The following is an 18,556-nucleotide window of genomic DNA, read 5'->3' as shown; positions in this document are numbered from 1 at the left end:
CTTGCCTGGTTTCGCCTTTCCTAGATCTAGTACAATACAAGACAATCTCGATTTTAGATAATAGTTTGACATCCTGCAAGCCCTCCTACGTTACCGAGCCCCCTAAAAGTCCCAAGTGCAATACTCCCTGCTAGGCGGGACCTCGGGCATAAGACCCGCCTCGAACTTGCCGGTCTCCAGGAACCCCTTCCACTGCTGCTGCACTACCGGATCCCGGTAGGTGGCCTCGGGGTTCACGGCCTCTGTCTCGGTTGTGTAGTTCGGGGCGCCGTCAGGAAACCAGACCTTGGTGACGGTGCCGTTGAAGTTGCGTAGCACAGGCACAGGCTTGTCACCGCCTCGCAGCGCCTGGTATGTCACCGACTTGCCCTTGAACATGCGCAGCCGCCCGTCTGGGCCCTTGGAGCTGTACGAGTTGACGTCCGGATGCTGGCGTGTCGCGCCCGCGGCGTAGGGACCCTGACCCTGCGCCGCTTTGGGGGCGGACGTCGCCGGAGCTGCTCCAGACGAGAACCCGCCGCCGCCGAATGCTGATGCGTCAGGCGCTGGCGCCGCTGGCTGCCCAAAGGCATTGGCAGCCGGTTGTGCCGCAGAGGCTTGGGCCCCCTGGGCGCCAAACACCGATGTGATAGCAGCCGGCTGGCCGAACGCGCCTGCGTTGGGCGTACCATTTGCTACCGCTCCAAAGGGGCTCGCCGACGGGAGGGTTGGTTGTCCGAACGGATTATTCGTGGGTGCTGCTGCTGGTTGCCCGAAGGGGTTGCTTGCAGGTGTGTTGTTCGGTGCGGCAGGCTGTCCGAAAGGGTTTGAAGCCGGCGTCGGCTGCGCTGGCTGTCCGAAGGGAGTTGCTGCTTGCTGGGCCGGCTGCCCAAATACATTGCTTGCCGCCGCTGGGGGTGTATTGCCGAAGGCACCTGCTGCGGGAGCTCCGAATGGGTTCGCCTTCACGCCGATCTGTGCAGGTTGCCGGAAGGCGCTGCTGGGTTGTGCCGCTTGTCCGAACGCAGGCTGCCCAAAAGCCGAACCACCACTGGCTTGTCCCGGGAGGCTCGCCTGCCCAAATGCCGTCCCTGATGGTTGACCAAACGTCGACCCGGCTGCCGGTTGCGCTGGCTGCCCAAACGCTGGCGCTCCAAACGGATTGGGTTTAACCCCTAATGCAGGAGTCTGTCCAAAGGCTGATGTCACCTGAGCAGGTTGCCCAAATGCCGATGTTCCACCAAGTGGAACTGGTTGCCCAAATGCTGATTGTGCTGGTTGAGCTGGCTGCCCAAATGCTGACTGTGCTGGCGGTTGAGCGGGCTGGCCAAAAGCCGGGGCGCCAAACGGGTTGGGCTTCGAACCCATCACCGCAGGCTGTCCGAACCCGCCGCCACCAGCCGCAGGGCCCGTGGGGGCACCAAACACATTCGAAGTCGGGGCCGCATTCTGAAAAGAATTTGCGGGCGCGCCAAACGCGCCGGCGGCTCTCGGCTTGTCCTTCCCAAACTCTCCGGTTGCCGCTCCGACCTGTGTCCCCTGCCGACATATGTCAATTCTGTTGGGATGTTTGTTGGCGCCGTCCATCACAAATTGTATTGCTGCGCCAACATTGCTAGTCGTGTGCTGTATCTGCTGCCGGGCATTTTGGTAGAGACCTTCGATCTCGTTCAACTGGCGAGCGAGTCAGCGAAATTTTTTTCTTGGCTAGTCTGGACGCGCAAAGCTCAACTTACGGCAGTCTGGGGGTTTCCCGACATTGCAGCCTGTGTATAGTGTAACCTGATCTCTTCAAAACTCTGTTCGAGCGGATAGCCTCCGAAAAGCTGCTCGGGCGCGTCTCTGCCGGGACCGTAGCACGAGAGAATCCATGGCGGAAGCTCGGTCGTCAGGTCGGTCACAATGGTCTCTGCCCTGAGATTGTACGGCGGCGCAGGATCTAAAGCCACACTGTCAACGCAGGTGTTTATGGAGGAGAGAGCAATCGCGGTGGGGTCTTCGAACCTGGGTGGCGCGCGCCCATTGTCTGGGTTTGTTGCTGTCCGCCGAAAGCGCCGAATCGGTTGGCGGGTTGCGGAGCGGACTTGGCGGGGTGCTCGAATCGGCAGTTTGCTGTGGTCGACGGAAGTCACAGTGGTCAGCGCAAAACGTCTCCCGAAGCGGGAGAATTGGGAGAATTGATCGGCGTCGCGGGATAGGCGGAGGAGTGGAGGGGGATAGGGAAGAGGTCTTTGTATCCATACGTACATCCATTTCGGCAGTTTCCCTGCATCCAAAACTTGCAGACCGTCATCTTGTCGCCCGTCTTCGCCCGGAATTGGTTCGAATGCAGCGGCGCACTATTTTCATGGCGAGCCGGTCGTGGTCAGTCGGGGTGCGACTCTTTGCAGCGCTTGGCCGAGGGCCAAAAGTTGAGGCGGATTTGCGACTTGGCGAAGGGGCCCCGTTTGGGGTCGGTGTCCATCAGCCTCTCAGCCTTGCAGAGGTGAAAACAGATCTTGGGTCCAAAGTGGGGCGGCCTTTTGCTGCACAGTTGCAGCGAACTGCGACGGACGGGCCCACCAATCATCGCCGATGAATCCTTGGCCCCGTTGAACCGAGAAAAGAAAACAACAAAGCTAACTCTCTCTTTGGTGTATCGCAGCCCGGATTTTCGTCTAAGCGAGGGCTAGATTGCGAACCCCGAAGTCAACTATATTTCCATTAGTCTCTTGTCTCGGGCCTCCAGACCTGGCTAGTTCCTTTGCAGGGGCCCGAGAGCGATTCTCCAGCGATTCTCCAGTCAAACATGCCGTACTGGGCAATCCACCCCAATGCTTTTGTGGCACTTGCGCTGGAGATCATCCTGCAAAATCCGTTGCGTTGTCAATGATTTGGACATTTCCTGGAATATTCTTGCCTTGGAATCCTGGTGACTTTCGGGGTTACGAAAATGTGTCTCGCCAACAAATCCGAGGAAACCCGCTCAGCGCTCTTCCCCAAAATCAAGACCCGCTGTTTCCATTCTACATTCCGCGCCAGAGCCGGATAGAGTTCGATCGGCCTCGCAACCGTCCAAACCATGATGCTAGTCTCGTCCGTAAGAGGAATGTCGACATCATTGTTGTGCGGGCAGAGCAGCATGTCAGCATGTCAGCAGCGCAAATAAGACAATCCGCTTATGCCGCCGGAAGCCGAGCTTCCCGCCCTCAAGGAGTCTAGCACTCGCATTTGCCAATGCGGTGGGCATCCTCATTGCAGGGGACTTACACACTTGTGCTAACTGCTCGAGCAGCGACTGGCTCGATTTGTCCACAACATGAAGGGAGGGGACCCAATGGAGTCACCAGACGTGACACACCCTCCATGTTCTCCGGACGAAGGATAAGCCCGAATGCTGTGTAAAACAGCGCCAGTGCCCCAATGCCACTACGTAGGCTGCAGAACCTCCTCGTTTCTGCTCGAACCAGGCACATATCCAGCGCCGTCCATATCTGGACAGACATAGCCCGTTGAAACCCCGTTTTAGTACCTAAAGCTCCAGCATCATGGGGTTCAGTGTGGCTCATCTCCAATTCTGGCTTGGGGCATCGGCCGCGGGAGTGCTTATCTACGTGAGTTGTGTGATACCTACGCTTGCAAAAGAATTGAGCACTAGCCAGCAGTCAACACAGCCCACGAGGCTAACAAACCCGTTGCCAGATAATATGTGTCGCCGTCTACCGTCTCTATTTCCACCCGCTGGCGAAATACCCAGGGCCAGTCCTCGCCAGGGTCACCAACCTCTACATGCTCTACCATGCCTGGAAAGGCGATAGGCACTTGGAGTTCTGGCGCATGCACGAGAAGTACGGCAGGTTTGTACGCTTCGGCCCCAGCTCGCTGTCGGTCAACTCCAACACGGGCCTCAAAGACATCTACGGCTTCAAGGCCAACGTGAGCAAGTCCGAGTTCTACGACGCCTTTGTGAACCCCGCCCCCAATACCCACAACACCCGGGACAAGGCAGTGCACGCACGGAAGCGGCGCGTGCTCTCGCGTGCCTTTTCCGACAGCAACATCAAAGAGGTGGAGCGCTACGTCGTGGCCAACGTCAGGAAGTTTTGCGAGGCCCTGGGAGACCTCGGCCGGGCGGTAGACGAGAAGAGGGGCTGGTCGGCGCCTAAGAACATGGCCAACTGGTGCAACTGGCTCGCCATGGACATCCTGGGGGACCTCTGCTTCGGCAAGGCGTTCCACATGCTCGACCGCCCGGACAACCGCTACGCCGTCGACCTTGTCGGCGTGGCGGCGCAGAGACATCTAATTGTGAGTTCTTGCGCGGGGAAAGGCTAGACGCATACATTCCAAACAGCTGTTGACCTGGTACCAGTGCGGAACCATGCCCGTCATCGACAGGCTCGGCCTCGACAAAGTGCTGTTCCACAAGATCGCGGCCGGAAGGGCCCGCTACATCAAGTACAGCCGGGCGCAGCTCGTGGAGCGGACCGCGCTTGGCGAAGACTCGGACCGGCGCGACTTCTTCTACCACTTGCTCACAGCGCGCGACCCCGAGACCGGCCAGGGGTTCAGCACGCCGGAGCTCTGGGGCGAATCCAACCTGCTGTGCGTTCCCTACTTCGCGCATCCCGTCCTGTTCTGCTCCCACCGTGTCGTCCAATGCTAACCTTGTCGTAACCCCAAACCAGCATCATTGCCGGCTCCGACACCACCTCGACGGCCATGGCCGCGACGCTGTTCTACCTCGTGCGACACCCCGCGGCGCTGGCCAAGGCGACGGCCGAAGTGCGCTCCAGGTTCCCAACGGTCGACGCCATCCACGGGCCAGACCTCAGCACGTGCACGTACCTGCGCGCGTGCATCGACGAGGCAATGCGGCTGTCGCCGTCGGTCGGCGGGCTCCTGCCGCGCGAGGTGCTGGCGGGCGGCACCACCATCGACGGCGAGCAGGTGCCCGCGGGCACTGTCGTGGGTACGCCGACGTACACGATCCACCACAACCCCGAGTACTACCCCCGGCCGTTCGACTTTGTGCCGGAGCGGTGGACGGCAGCCGAGAACGAGGTGGCGCTCGCGCAGAGCGCCTTCTGCCCGTTCTCGGTCGGCCCGCGCGGCTGCATCGGCAAGGGCCTCGCCTACGTCGAGATGACCATGACGCTAGCGCGCGTGCTGTTTGTGTACGACCTGCGCCGCGCGCGCGGCGACGGGGCGGGCGTCGGCGAGGGCGGGAAGCTGGGCGCGGAATGGGGAAGGCATCGCGAGGGCGAGTTTCAGCTCGTCGACACTTTTACGAGCTTGAAGGACGGCCCCATGGTCGAGTTTCGCAGGCGGGTGTAGACTGTAGGTTGGGGAGGCGATGCCATGGTGGAGGTGCGTGCTGAAAGGCCGGTGGGGGGTTCTGAGGTGGAGAGGCACTGGACCGCGAGACTGAGAGGGCGGCCGCGATGTGCCACACGCATTAGCCTTGATCGACGCATCATTTTTCTAGATTGCATGTCGAACCTTCTCAAGGACCTGTGTCACTGAGGAGAAAATCGGTAAACACTATTTGCCATGATTACGGATCAACTGCAGTAACTGTGTGATTCTGCGAACAGAGCCCCATAATAACATCACAGACAACCACTAAGCTACGATACCTACACGTGTACAATGGGGCACCAAAAGTCTTGAGCCACCCACTTACACATCCCCTTTTCTTCCAAAAATCGCAACTTCATCAATTTTAGGCCAAAATAAGTGTAAAATATACCAAAATGATCCTCATTCAATACTTGGTCGGCCCGCCCTTTGACTGCCAAGTAAATCCATCCTTTCAGGCATAGAATTCACCAATTTGTTCATGACTTCAGGAGTAATTTCCGCCCAAACCTCCTCAATGGCCTGCGCCACCTGCGTGACGTTTTTAATCCTGTGCCTTCGTGCCCCTATTTTGAGCTTCATCCAGTGCCATAGATTCTCAATGGGCAAGAGATCCGGGTTTTTTGGCGGCCAGTTAAAGGTCCTGACGTCGAAAGCCTTCTTCAAATGACCTAGGATGTAAGAGAGGGCAGGTACGCCTGATCAAGGTAGTCACAATGAAGGCAACGGAAGGGTGAGCAATGACTGGTATTGGCGTAAGACTTGAACCTAGCCCTCGCAAAGGAGAGGTCGAGGGCCATTGTTCATATACATGCTCAGGGGCTCGGTCCCGAATGTGCTTGTGGGCACAAGGCGCCCGGTATTGGCTTAGCGGCTCATGCCAGCCGGCAGTGGTCTGGCCCGTTGGTGCCAGATGGTCAACGCGTGCAAGGGAGTGCGCGTTGACAGGTGCTTGGTGAGGTGCGTGTACTTTTCCTTACATAGGAACCCGTTGTGTGATAGAAAGCTCCATCCTCTTATATCTGAACGCCGTGACCGTCCTTTTCCTTCATTCGGTTATAGAAAGGAAGGAAATGAGGAACAAAGATTTGATCGGTATACTCCTGACGGTTAAGACGGTTGATCTTGCACCCAGACTTTGAGGGCGTCCCGAGGGCTACAAGGATGTCTATTCGAGACAGCGTTGTACGAATCAGCCTTCGATTCGCTCGGTCATCGAGGTTCTTTAGGCGCCCGCTTCTAAGCTTTGAGCCGAATAGGTTTTCGAGGCCATTGGCCAGGTTTTGCGTTACTTTTTGTATAGTCCTGTTGATAGTAAGCCTGCCGATCCCCACTTGCGCCGAAATGATGGTTGCGGTCGCTCCGAAGACGTGGAGAGCCCAAATCTGGGCCCTTTTTTCTTCTGAAAGCTCTGTTCTGAAGCTCTTTGAAATGCCGAGCATTTTTCAGTTGAAAAGGAAGAAAAAGGGTGAAAAAATGGTGAAGACTTTCCACCTTGAAGGTAGAGGGTCATTTTGGCCAACCATGGATTTGATGGCTTTTTTAGTGTGTAAGTAGCGCAAGACTTTTGGTCCCAATTGTACTACAAATCACTGCACTGCAATGTTAGCACAGGCAGAGAGCATCCCAACGTCGCGCCGCGCCCAATCAGGCCCTGCCAAACCCCGCTGAGAAGCTGGGGTAGTGGAGCACTTTGGCAGCGAGGCAGTGTCTTGGCATGGACGAACCCTCCTTTCTTGCCCTCGAAGCCGGACGAAGCCGCTTGGGTAGTATTTACCCTCGACCCTTGTAAATCCCGTCGAGAACTTAGACTTGTGGGCGAACGTAAGTTTTGTGTAGAGGTGGAAGTGGCAGTTGTGTAGGTGTTCCTCAAGCGTAGTCATCTAGTTCTCGCGCATGAACTGCTCTTCTCGCGTCGCTCCTGCTCTTCTCGCGCCTTTGCTGCCTCTGGCTCACGCCGAAGCCGCTCCATCTCGTGGCGTTCGGACATCGCGTGCGGCTGTCGGTACCGACGGTGCTGGGGAAGGTACCGTTACGATAGAGCGTTGAGTCAACTATCGATTGGTGGTTGTTAATTGAAGACGCGATATCCGCTGGGTTTTAACACAATGTTGTGATGATCAAAACTCAACAAGTCAACCGTGGCCAAATACCTGCCCTAATACTCCAGGCCTAAGGAGGTATGTTGTATGCCTGTGGCAAAGAAAATTGAGGAGTGAGGGGTAGGAGTGGAGGGGTCGGCGGGTCATGTGACTTCGCGGATCAAGGGTGGCAGTGGCAGGAATGGCCCACGGCGGGTGGCGGGCCGCGCAAGGGTGAGTACGCTCTGATGTGAGGCGGTGAGACAAGAAGGAGACGGGGAGTGATTCCATGCTGCTGCGGGCTTTCCTGCTGAATTGGCAGCAAATACAGATACCCCCAGAGCGAAGCAGTGCGTGTGTGCAGTGAGCACCCGAGACTGCGTACCTGGGAACTTGGGTACGTGGTTTAGCCGTGCGCTGCGCAATTGCCGTCTCGATTCTCGTCAAGTCGCTTCTGTCTAGTCGCTCGACGCCCGATACTCGACGCCCGACGCTCGACACTATACACGGCGGCCGGCACTCAGATCTCCAAGATACGATAGGTAGCTTGCCGTACATGCGCGGGCCACGCAACCCCCCAAAGCGAAGAAGCCGCCCGTGCTTGGCGCTGTAGGCCCCAGGGCTGAGGGAAGATGGGGCTCCGCATTACGACGTGGAATGGTACGAGGCCCATTCCGCTCCTTCTGCTCGCGTTCCCGTGTCCCAGTGCATCGTGTCTCTGACTTGCTCGCAGTAAATGGCATAAGGTTTGTGCCAGCCCGTGCCTCGTTTCTGTCATGTCTTGTTGTTTCCTCGCCCGGGGCTAAATCGGCACCTTTTGCGCCTTGTCCAGGAACCCCTTCAGCTACCAGCCATGGCGAGAGAACCGCACGTTCCAGGTCGGTGCCCCAAGACGCGAGATCCTAAGACCCAATGACCGCCGCTGACACTATCCGCTTCAGTCCATGTTCGACACGCTCGAGGCCGATATCGTGATCATGCAGGAGACCAAGATCCAGCGCAAAGACCTCCAGGACGACATGGTGCTTGTCCCCGGCTGGGATGTCCACTTCAGTTTGCCCAAGTACAAGAAAGGTTCGTGCCTCTATCCGCGCCCGCGCCGAGTCACCGCGTTCTTCGTGAGGCCCACCTGTTAATGCTGGCTCAGGGTACTCTGGCGTGGCCATCTACACTCGCTCCTCCAAATGCTCGCCCATCCGCGCCGAAGAAGGCATTACCGGCATCCTTTGCCCTCCCAACTCAACCACCAGGTTTCGCGACCTCCCCGTCGACCAGCAGATTGGCGGATACCCAAGGCCCGGTCAGCTCTCGAGCTTCGTGGATGAGCCTACGCTCGACTCCGAAGGCCGCTGTATGATCCTCGAGTTCCCCGCCTTTGTTCTCATCGGCGTATACAGCCCGGCCACACGAGACGAGACCAGGTCCGAGTTTCGCCAGGGTTTCATCGACGCCCTAGATATCAGGGTCCGTAACCTGGCTGCGCTCGGGAAGCAGGTCGTTCTTTGCGGCGATCTCAACATCATCCGCTCCGAGATGGACACCGCAGGTCTTCTAGAACGGCTGCGGAAGGAGGTCATGTCTCTCGACGACTTCTTCTCGATGCCTTCGCGTCGTTTCTTCAACCAGATCGTCTTTGGAGGCCGCGTCGATGGCGAACGGGATGAAGGCCGGGAGGAGCCTGTGCTGTGGGATCTCTGCAGAGAGTTCCATCCTGCCCGCAAGGGCATGTACACTTGCTGGGAGACTAAGAAGAACGCGAGGCCAGGCAACTATGGAAGCCGTATCGACTACGTCTTGTGTACGTCCGGCATCAGAGACTGGTTCGTCGACTCCAACATCCAGGAAGGTCTTTTGGGATCCGATCACTGCCCTGTTTACGCCAGAATCGATAACACTGTCGGCTTTGACGGCAATAGCAAGACACACATAGAAGACTTGATGAACCCCGAGGGCATGTTCAAAGATGGCAAGCGGTTGCGGGAGTGGTCGCCCAAGGACCTTCTTCCCACGTCAGCAAAGCTCATCCCTGAGTTTGACCGGCGGCAAAGCATCCGCGATATGTTCTTCAAGAAAGCAAACCCGAATGGCAAGGCAGCGAACCCAGCATCATCGTCAAGCATCGACGGCCCAGACAAGCTGAAGCTTGACGATGCCACTCTTCTCACGCAACACCTAACCCAACTACACCCAAGCTCAATCTCTACGTCGCAGTCCTCCGACCCAGCCTCTTCAAACACGGCCTCCAGTGCCCCAGCTCTGTCGACAAAGCCTTCTATTTCCAAACGCCAAGCCGAGCCTCCCCCGTTCTCTTCGAGCAGGCCACCGAAGAAGACAAAGGCATCTCTTGATAAGGAAAATGCAGCGAAATCGAAAGCCAGTTTATCGCAGCGGAGTCTAGCGAGCTTCTTCAAGCCAGCGACAACGCCCATCTCCGACACCAGTCCGGACAAAGAGGCCGAAGACGTCAGTGGCGGCCTTTCTCCCCCGACTTGGCAAGCGAGCAATCTACACTCCGCAAAGTCAGCGGCTACGCGGACCTCCGCCCAAGACAAAGAATGGGGCTCCATGCCTGGCATTGGTGAAGAGGGCAGGAAGGACACCGGTCCCAGCAGCACTGCTGGACCTATCCCGTCCACAGACAGGGTATTCGACCCCATCGAGTCCAAGGAGTCGTGGTCCAAGCTGCTTGGCAAGAGAGTCGTGCCCAAGTGTGAGCATGGCGACGATTGCGAGAGCCTGGTCACCAAGAAGCCCGGCGTTAATTGTGGTGAGTACCACCTTTTGGTTTTTCTCCCTGAATGCCCGCTCCTTTTCACAGCCAGATCCCAAAATCGAGGCTCCCTGAAAACCACCACCCCAACCTTGTCAACTCTGCCTCGACTAACAAACGCTTCCCTTCTTTATCTAGGCCGATTCTTCTACGTGTGTGCCCGCCCGCTGGGCCCGAGCGGAGACAAGGAGCAGGGCACCGAGTTTCGATGCAAAACTTTTATATGGAGCAGCGATTGGAGTGGTCGGCAGTGACGCTTCACGGGGGGGGTGGGGGGGGTTCTGATTAGCGAGGCGGCAACACAACAGCATCGGCGGGCGGGGCGGGGCGACCCTTCTGTCGCGCCCAAAGAAAGAAAACGAAGGCGTCTTTGTCTTTTGTAATTAGTATATATCAGCAGCCTGGGAGAAAATGGAGGAGGGAAGCAAAAAGGAACGGGGAGTTCTTCCGCTGAGGGTGGATGGACAACTGTCAGAAAGAAAGGAGGTTCTGGAAGTTGCTGGAACTGTGGATTTGTTAGAAGTGGCTACAGCCACGCACACCATTTGCCACCAACTTTGCCACTATTCACAACTATAATAACGTTCATGATATGCGAGTTAGCCATGATAAGCGAGTTGGCCACCTTAACGAGATTTGGTGGGGCACAAGCAAAAGATGTTAGTAAATTGTTAGTGATCTTATCAATTTCTTATCGCATTTGGCTGCGCACGCTACCCGGTCTCGTTAAGGTGGCCAACTTGCTTATCATGGCTAACTCGCTTATCAAATACGTTAGTAGGCTCCGCTCGACTATGTTGGTCGTTTGTCTATACGGCGTAGTAGCACCTGTGGTCAGAGGGTGTGGGCGTCTGATGAATGAACAAAGGGCAAGCTCCTAATGCACGGGTAATATAGTCGTTCTGGATTGCTACTCAATGTATATTGCCTGCTTAAGGAACCAAGTAAGCTCTATCTAACACCGTGGTCACGGTTATAGTATACATCTATATAAGGATATATTTAGTCGACGGTGGATCACTTTTGCTCTTGAATATCCAATGAGTAACTTAGCCAGACCCACATTGCTCTAGGTAGATTCTTACCTATGCAATCTTTGCTGTTGTTGATTGCATGATGGAAGTGACCCACCGACATTTCTATTATTCGAGAGATTAGGTATACGGTGCTCCTTCGCCCTGATTACCTGCTTGGGGCGCTGCTTCGAAAAGAGAAGAACAAAATCACGGGGACTGTTTGGGGTGCAGCTCACTCACGACCACCCCAGCAAGTAAACCTCACTTTCGCGTGGCACACAAATCATTGGTGCCTGAGCAATGGGGGTCGATGGGCTTTGCTATGCCCTTAGTAACGCGCGAATTGTCTTGGCATGTAATTATAGAGCAGAGAGCCGGTCATTTCCGGACCAGGCAAACCATTTTGTTCTGTGGCTCACCGTCTCCCCGCAATTTCCCCTGCGCTGGTTGAAACGAGTCGGGAGTGTGCAATCGGGGGTTAAAAAAAGACTTGTGGCTTGAAGGGGGAGGGGCGGGAAATGCCACAGTGGTCAGCAGAAGAATTACCCGGGCAATCGGCGCTCGGCGCTACGAGGCGGAAATGCAGGCGCGGCGGGTTCCTGCGGCGCCCCGGGTGCTTAGCTGCGGTAGAAAGCCCTTCAAGCATTAGCATGGCACTGAATAAGCACTTGTCATGCGGTCCCCTGCTGGGTACGACTGGAAATTTCAGTTTTCCAGAAGCATTCACCTTTAGGGGGCGCGTCTCAGCTCTCAAGCGGTCGTCAGCGTCGTCTTGAAATGCTCGGCGAGAATTATTCAGGCACTGTTGATTAGGGGCTGACGGTCGTAATGACTGGATGGAGCCGATAATTGTTGTTTTGTGGGGCAGAGGCAGGCAGTGATGATGAGCATCGACTCATGTCATCTTGTCACACCTCACCAACTGCTGTGGCATCTGGACTCTGTTGACAGATTATTGCTGATTTTTTTTTTTTTTTTTACAGATCATTACAGATCTTGCTGCACAAGTCCCCAGCGCCTGCGAGTGGAATAACATGGGAATAAAATAGTCGTTGCAATTTGACAAACACTTGCGCCAAGCCTTCAGAACAACCCCACCGATCAGGCCGCTCGAGTGTGTCGAAAACACGAGGGGAAAACGGCACAGCAGGGGAAGCCGCTGCGCTGCCTTGGGAAGTTCTCCCCAAACGAGGCCAGTCTGCTCTCGACGCCCCACGTTATCGCAGTAGCGCTTACTGACGTCAAGCGAGAAAAGACAGCAAAGGCGAGCCCCCGGGGTTGTGCTGCCTGCAATCACTCAACTCAATTGACAATTAGCCTCGAATGAGATGCATGATTGATTACTAGCCGCCGAGCGTGGAAGCTAGAGCGAGGCGTCGACGCCGAATAAAGGTCACGATGGCGCCCACCTCGCAGTTGATGGTGCCCTTCTCGAAGGCATCGATCGACGTTTTCTTTCTTGGCCCGGGCATTCGCTTTGCCACGACATTCATTCAGCCGCGCTCACTTTACAGTGTTTTGGACCATTCGCTCCCTTGTTTACTCGTCCATTTGCGTGTGACGCAACTCATTCATTTATTTTCATTCTGTATTTTCGTTCTTTGCCCAGCATGCTTGTCGAGGCCGCCGTTGTGGCCGCCCTGGCCTGGGGGGCGTCGGCACACACGGCCTCGTTTGTCAAGGGCATGTACTGCGAAGGTGGCCCTGATCCTACCGTCTACAACCAAAACTCCAACACACCTGTGTGGCCCATCTACCAGCAGACCTTCAGCAACTTCTGGATGCAGCATGCTCGCGGGTGTGATGCCGCGGCGCCACCGGGCAACGCCTCCCTCGCCCTCCCGGCCGGAGGAAAGTTCATGGTCGAGCACGCCCACAACCAGGGCCAGACAACCTTGTCATTCGGCGGGAAATTCACCTCTCCGTGGCCAGATGGTCAGCAGCACCCCGAGGACTGGTCTGGGCCGTCTCCCGGCGAGTGCATCCAAAACGACGGCGCCATGCACACCCAGGGCCAGCAGACTGCCGCCGGCACTGCATTCGCCATCTCGTACAACTCGGACATCTCCAAGGTCAACCTCCAGAACCTGGTCGTGTTCAGCGTGTTGGCCAAGTGAGTCGGACATTCCAGGAAGCCAAGTGAGGGTTGACGCTGACGGGCACCGCCCACCCATAGCACTCCTTGGAAACGCGAAGCTTGGTACGATGTCCCCGCTGACCTCCCGCCTTGCCCGCCTGGTGGTTGCTACTGCGCGTTCCTGTGGGTGCCCCAGGGCTGTGGCGAACCCAACGTGTACATGCAGAACCTCAGATGCCATGTCACTGGGAGCACGTCCACCAAGACCATCGGACCTGCCAAGGCGCCCGTCTGGTGCGGCGACGACCTGACCAAGTGCGTCAAGGGGCCGAAGCAGATGATCATCTGGAACCGTAAGCCTGACTTTCGTCCCCGACTCGATTCATCCAAGTGAACTGACACGCCATGCTCTTGTTTGTAGAGGCACAGGGCGTCGACAACGTCACACCGCCTGGAGGCAGAACGCCCACGTATAGCGGGAAATTTGGCTTCAACCCCGGCGCCCAGGTCGACATCTTTGTGGGATCAGAGTCTAACACGCCGGCCCGCCAAGTCGTCGCCCAACTCAGCGGCTACGTGGGTTGCTATTCCGACGCCGGCTTCCAATCCCAGGCCCTCAGCCCCCAGATCCCCGAGAGCATGGTGCCCGACTTTTGCGTGGCAAAGTGCAAGCAGGGCAACTACAAGTACGCCGGCCTCGAGAACGGCAACCAGTGCTGGTGCAGCATGGCGGCGCCCACCACCAAGGTGGCCGACTCGCAGTGCTCGACGCTCTGCACCGGCTCCATGGCCACGTGCGGAGGATCGGGCTTCGTCGAGCTGTACTCGACCGGCGCGACGGGTTCTCCGCCTCCCCCGACGCCGCCGCCGACCGGCTACGCCATGGCCGGATGCTTCGCCGACAACTCCAACGCCCGCGTGCTCCCCGTCGACAAGTCGGGCAGCCTCTCCGGCCCCAACACGCCGGCCGCCTGCGTTGCCGCCTGCGCCGGCTACGCGTATGCCGGCGTCGAGTGGACGACGCAGTGCTTCTGCGGCAACACCCTCCCGCCCCAGAAGATGCCCGACACGGACTGCAGCATGCCCTGCGCCGGCGACATGACCGTCATGTGCGGCAACGGCGGGCGCATGAACGTCTACAGCAAGATCGCCGGCGCGAGCAGCCCGTCGCCCCCCGCCAATGTGGCCGCCCCGGCTGTCCCCGCGACGACTACCTCCTCCTCGTCGTCTTCGTCTGCCTCCAAGACCAGCTCTTCGACTTCATCCTCGTCGTCGACAAGCAAAGCCGCCTCGTCGTCAACGTCGTCGACTGCCAAGGCTGCCGCAACCTCCCCCTCGGGCGGAGTGGCTTGCCCAGCCGGCGCCAGCCTGGGGAAGAGAGACATGCAAATCATGAACGACGACATGGAGGCCCTGCAGCCCGTGCCCACGAGCCTCACCAAGGTATGTACCCCCCTCCCCCCCCCCCCCCCAATTTCTCCCTTCGAAAACAGTTTCATATACTCACGCGTGTAAACAGCTGTTCGTCTGCCAGTCGGCGAACTGGTACGCCCCCTGCAACGTGCTGCCCATCTACCACTCGGCGTCATGCGTGAGCCTGGGACCGGCGTTTCCGGACTTGTAAGTTCTCCCACCAACCAACCCCCTTGAGATTGAGATGGATAAAACTCTAATTGAACCGTTGCAGCTACCACAACATCGCGTCGGCGGGCCCTGACACGGGCACATGCGTGTTGTACAGGTGAGCAGACAATGAATTCCCTCTCCTTTCATATCTGTCTGGGAATCAATGGCTGACTTGTTTCACAGCACCGACGATTGCACTCCGTCGGGCGAGACCCTGACGCTCGCGAAGCCGGGCTACGCCGTGTTCCCGCACACGCTGAGGGCCGAGTGGGGCTCGGTCAAGTGCTCGCCAAACTGAGCGGTCGTGTTTGGGACGTTGGAAGGTGTTGTCAAGACGTGCTGGGGTGTGCAGGAGGTGGTTGTTTTGAATTTTCTTCAGTAATTAAATTTGATTAATTATATCTACCTAGAGATGGCATCAGATTAAATCTAATTCGAATTAATCGGCTGTTCTCTGAAAGTCAGCGGTGTTTGAGCCTTCATTCACGTCAACCAGGAGGAACTGAGCTGTTTGTTTGTTTGTGAATCCCCTCCCGTTTCCATTTCGCCTTGAATCGCGCCACCATACCATACCACACCACACCACACCACACCACACCCCAACATCAGTCCCTCTCCTAAATTCATTCCAATTCAAAGCATGCCACAGGGGGAAATTCGCCACCTTGGCAAAGGCCCCCAATATCATCTGGGGAAACACACGAACTGCACGCCACGCAGCCGCGCCCCCTGCGCGCTGTTACCGGCCGCTCTTAGTAATTTCACCGCCTGCAGATTTTGCAGAAAGACCCGGCTTCCATCGCACACCCTCTCTCACCCCAGGAGCCAAGACTCCCCTGTTCCCTGTTCCGTTCTAGAACGAAATTGGTGATAAGCCCTCGTACCAGTTGACATGCCTTGCCCTGTGCAAATAAACGCGCCGCCCTGACTCTCCGTCGCACAAACAAAACACCCCGGTGGCGAGGCTGACTGCAGGGTGTAATTATTTGTGCGATGTTGCACCGTGTCTTTGTCATGTGAGGGCGTGGTCATTACCTAGGGCGCGCTGGGTGTTGGGAATGGTGATTATGTCGCTGGGATGCCACGTGAGGTGCTGCTCTTGTAGTGCGCACGGTTGTGTGGCGTCTTGGGCACTTATTGTATAACAGGTTACTCGTGAGAGAATCCATTTTTTGATTTGTTTTGTTTGTTTTTTCAGTATGATTGTTTTAGCCGTGTGACTTTCAGGCGAGAATGAAGTGATATTTTTGTTGGAATTTGTCAAGCAGAAGGGCCTCGAAGGTTCTAGATAGAGACTTTGCCACCAACTTCGCCACCACAATAGTAGTATAAGAACGGGCTTTCTGGCACTGCCAGAAAGCTAGAGAGAAGAACAGACATCTACAATCCATCACTTGAACCACCAGTTTTCGGCGTGCAGCCACGCCCTGTTGAGTCCAGTACCGGTACCCTGGTGAATCCAACAATTTTCCTCATTCAACCGGCCATCCAAGGCCTTTCCCGAGCAGGGCCAAACAGTGAAAAGAGAATATCCTTTGGCAATTTATCCATTAGCCACTACCCAATTACGTCTCAGAAATCCAATTCAACTCGACACTGTATTATCCAACCACACAAGGACTAGCTCGTCTAGAAAACTCTCCTCCCCCTAGCCAGACACCTCAATGCATCTCGCCGCGGACGGCGGTGCGCGCATGGAGTCGGGCCAGCCACGTCTTGGAGACAGCAACGCGGATGCGCTTGCCCCAGACCATGAAGATGATGACGACAAGGTTGTTGACCAGCATCACGGTCATGAACGCGCCGATGATGACCTTGACGTAGCCGTTCTCAAGGATCCAGTCGAGCACCTCGACGCTCAGCCCAAAACTGATCAGCTGCTTGCCGAGGTTCATCATGATGAGCATCTCGGACAGATTGGCCGTGTACGAGTCGACCGCATACGCAAGCGTGACAGTAAAATAGAAGTAGCCGGCCCACTGCGTCATGGCGATAGCCACAAAGTACGTCATCCAGTGCAGGTCCTGGGCGGCGGCGACGCCAAACAGCGTCTGACCCGCCGGCGCCACCAGCGCGGGGATCAGCAGGATGCCGAGCCGCATCTCGGACTCGCGGATGCCGTTGTTGCGCTTGGTCAGGTACGCCGCAAGCTGGTCGCTGGCGGGCAGCAGCGGGAGCGCCAGGGCGAAGCCGATGATGCTCGCGATCGAGTTGAGCCCTGAGTTGGTCTGCGGCCAGTTGTACGGCGGCGCGACGATCTTGAGCGGGAACACGAAGTTGAAGGCGAACCCGCACAGCCCGATGTAGATGCCGTACGTCGTGATGACCCAGAAAGTCGACGGCACCAGCAGGTACGTGAACGCGCGCGCCATCATCATGAAGAACTCCGAGTCGTGATCCACGGTGCTCCACGGCTTGAGCTGCTGCGCGAACGTCTTGCGCGGCGGCAGGCTGGCCGCCGACACGTCGCGCGGCGACTCAGACGACGCGTGCTCCTCGGTCGTCGCCTCGGCCTTTTCTTGGTCTAGGTGGGTGTCGGTGGTGTTGGCGACGGGCGAGGGCACGATGGCCACGACGCGGTTGTACTTAGTCTCCTCGACGAAGAAGAAGGCTAGGATCAGCAGCGCGCCGGCAAAGGCGAACTCGACGTAGAAGAAGAGGCGCCACGAGTAGCCGCCGGCCAGCATGAAGCCCGAGAACAGGGGGCCGGTGGCGCCCAGGCACAGGCCGATGGTGTACCAGCCCAGCTTCTTGCCGCGCTCGTGCAGGAAGAAGATGTCGTTGACCAGCTGCACGGGCAGGGCCTCGCATACGCCGGACCCAAAGGCGTGCACGACGCGGGCGGCCATGAGGCCCGAGAAGGTGGTGGCCTGCGACGCCGCGATGACCCCGACCGTGTAGAAGATCATGGAGCCGAGCATGACGGGGCGGCGGCCGATCTTGCGGTACAGCGGCACCAGGAACAGGCTGCCGAGCCCAAACACCAGGTTGGGGTAGTTGACCAGCCCGGCCGCCGTGTTGGGGTCGACGCCGAACTCGCCCGACCACAGCCCGATGTAGACCGACGGCCCGATCAGCGTCGAGTTGCCCAGGAACGAGTACAGGCAGCAGCATAGTAGGATCATGCCCTTCTTGAAGCCGCTCCACTGCAGCGGGTCGTTGGGGTCCGCCGACGGCACCGGGTACAGTGCCTGGCCGTAGTGAGTCTCCTCCCCCTCTTGGGCCTTGAGGTTGACCGTCCCGGCGACTCCCTCTTCGTGTGCATGGCTAAGATAATCTCGGTGTCAGTAACATGTCATTCAACCATCCCGGCCGTCTCTCACTGACCTGTGGAAATCATGAGTGACTTTGGTCGCCATGTTGGCTAGCAAGTCCAGAGACACGACAGTTGGGCTGTGTCAGAAGAATCGTTGGCGAGCCAGGACGAGAGACAAGACCAAGAGGGGCGCAATATGACTCCGATGCAGCGTCCCATGGGGTTCAAGTAAGTAAAGGATACCTCACCCTCGCGCAGCAACTCGAGCCTGACACCAGGTCGGGGGAGGCACGGTGCCAAGTGTCGAATCTATGGCAAATGACATCCGCTGCGGGGTGCTCCAGTCTGCGCGCCTGGTACTGTATAATTCATATAGTAGCCGCGCCGGGGTAGGCTAATCGAGTGCCACCA

General features: G+C 57.3%; 5 protein-coding genes across 5 annotated transcripts; 3 read left to right on the top strand and 2 right to left on the bottom strand.

The window, feature by feature from the left end:
- Window positions 1-102: 102 nt before the first annotated feature.
- Window positions 103-2,002, bottom strand: B0T26DRAFT_752805 (uncharacterized protein; the record flags this gene model as incomplete). The annotated part of the gene is made up of 3 exons (XM_060445578.1): window positions 103-1,653; window positions 1,716-1,918; window positions 1,984-2,002. The coding sequence occupies 3 exons, from the start codon at window positions 2,000-2,002 to the stop codon at window positions 103-105; spliced, it is 1,773 nt and encodes a 590-aa protein (XP_060293911.1).
- A 1,504-nt stretch (window positions 2,003-3,506) lies between these two features.
- On the top strand, window positions 3,507-5,295 carry B0T26DRAFT_741650 (cytochrome P450-like protein; the record flags this gene model as incomplete). The annotated part of the gene is made up of 4 exons (XM_060443999.1): window positions 3,507-3,572; window positions 3,661-4,266; window positions 4,331-4,563; window positions 4,647-5,295. 4 exons carry the CDS (start codon window positions 3,507-3,509, stop codon window positions 5,293-5,295), a joined length of 1,554 nt encoding a protein of 517 aa, XP_060293910.1.
- A 3,049-nt stretch (window positions 5,296-8,344) lies between these two features.
- B0T26DRAFT_650622 (Endonuclease/exonuclease/phosphatase) lies at window positions 8,345-10,424 on the top strand (the record flags this gene model as incomplete). Its single annotated transcript, XM_060438196.1, has 3 exons — window positions 8,345-8,474; window positions 8,548-9,978; window positions 10,039-10,424. The coding sequence occupies 3 exons, from the start codon at window positions 8,345-8,347 to the stop codon at window positions 10,422-10,424; spliced, it is 1,947 nt and encodes a 648-aa protein (XP_060293909.1).
- Window positions 10,425-12,379: 1,955 nt separating this feature from the next.
- B0T26DRAFT_340273 (WSC domain-containing protein) lies at window positions 12,380-15,419 on the top strand. Its single transcript, XM_060434479.1, has 6 exons — window positions 12,380-13,299; window positions 13,363-13,616; window positions 13,685-14,706; window positions 14,783-14,883; window positions 14,951-15,004; window positions 15,073-15,419. The coding sequence occupies exons 1-6, from the start codon at window positions 12,797-12,799 to the stop codon at window positions 15,185-15,187; spliced, it is 2,049 nt and encodes a 682-aa protein (XP_060293908.1). The 5' UTR covers window positions 12,380-12,796; the 3' UTR covers window positions 15,188-15,419.
- Window positions 15,420-16,415: 996 nt separating this feature from the next.
- Window positions 16,416-18,419, bottom strand: B0T26DRAFT_341211 (major facilitator superfamily domain-containing protein). Its single transcript, XM_060434482.1, has 2 exons — window positions 18,217-18,419; window positions 16,416-18,156 (listed from the first exon to the last, which is right to left on the bottom strand). Exons 1-2 carry the CDS (start codon window positions 18,246-18,248, stop codon window positions 16,551-16,553), a joined length of 1,638 nt encoding a protein of 545 aa, XP_060293907.1. The 5' UTR covers window positions 18,249-18,419; the 3' UTR covers window positions 16,416-16,550.
- Between the last annotated feature and the right edge of the window lie 137 nt (window positions 18,420-18,556).

This window comes from Lasiosphaeria miniovina, assembly GCF_030549165.1.
Source record: "Lasiosphaeria miniovina strain SMH2392-1A chromosome Unknown B0T26scaffold_5, whole genome shotgun sequence".
Taxonomy (NCBI): domain Eukaryota; kingdom Fungi; phylum Ascomycota; class Sordariomycetes; order Sordariales; family Lasiosphaeriaceae; genus Lasiosphaeria; species Lasiosphaeria miniovina.
This window is presented reverse-complemented; position numbering and strand designations above follow the sequence as displayed.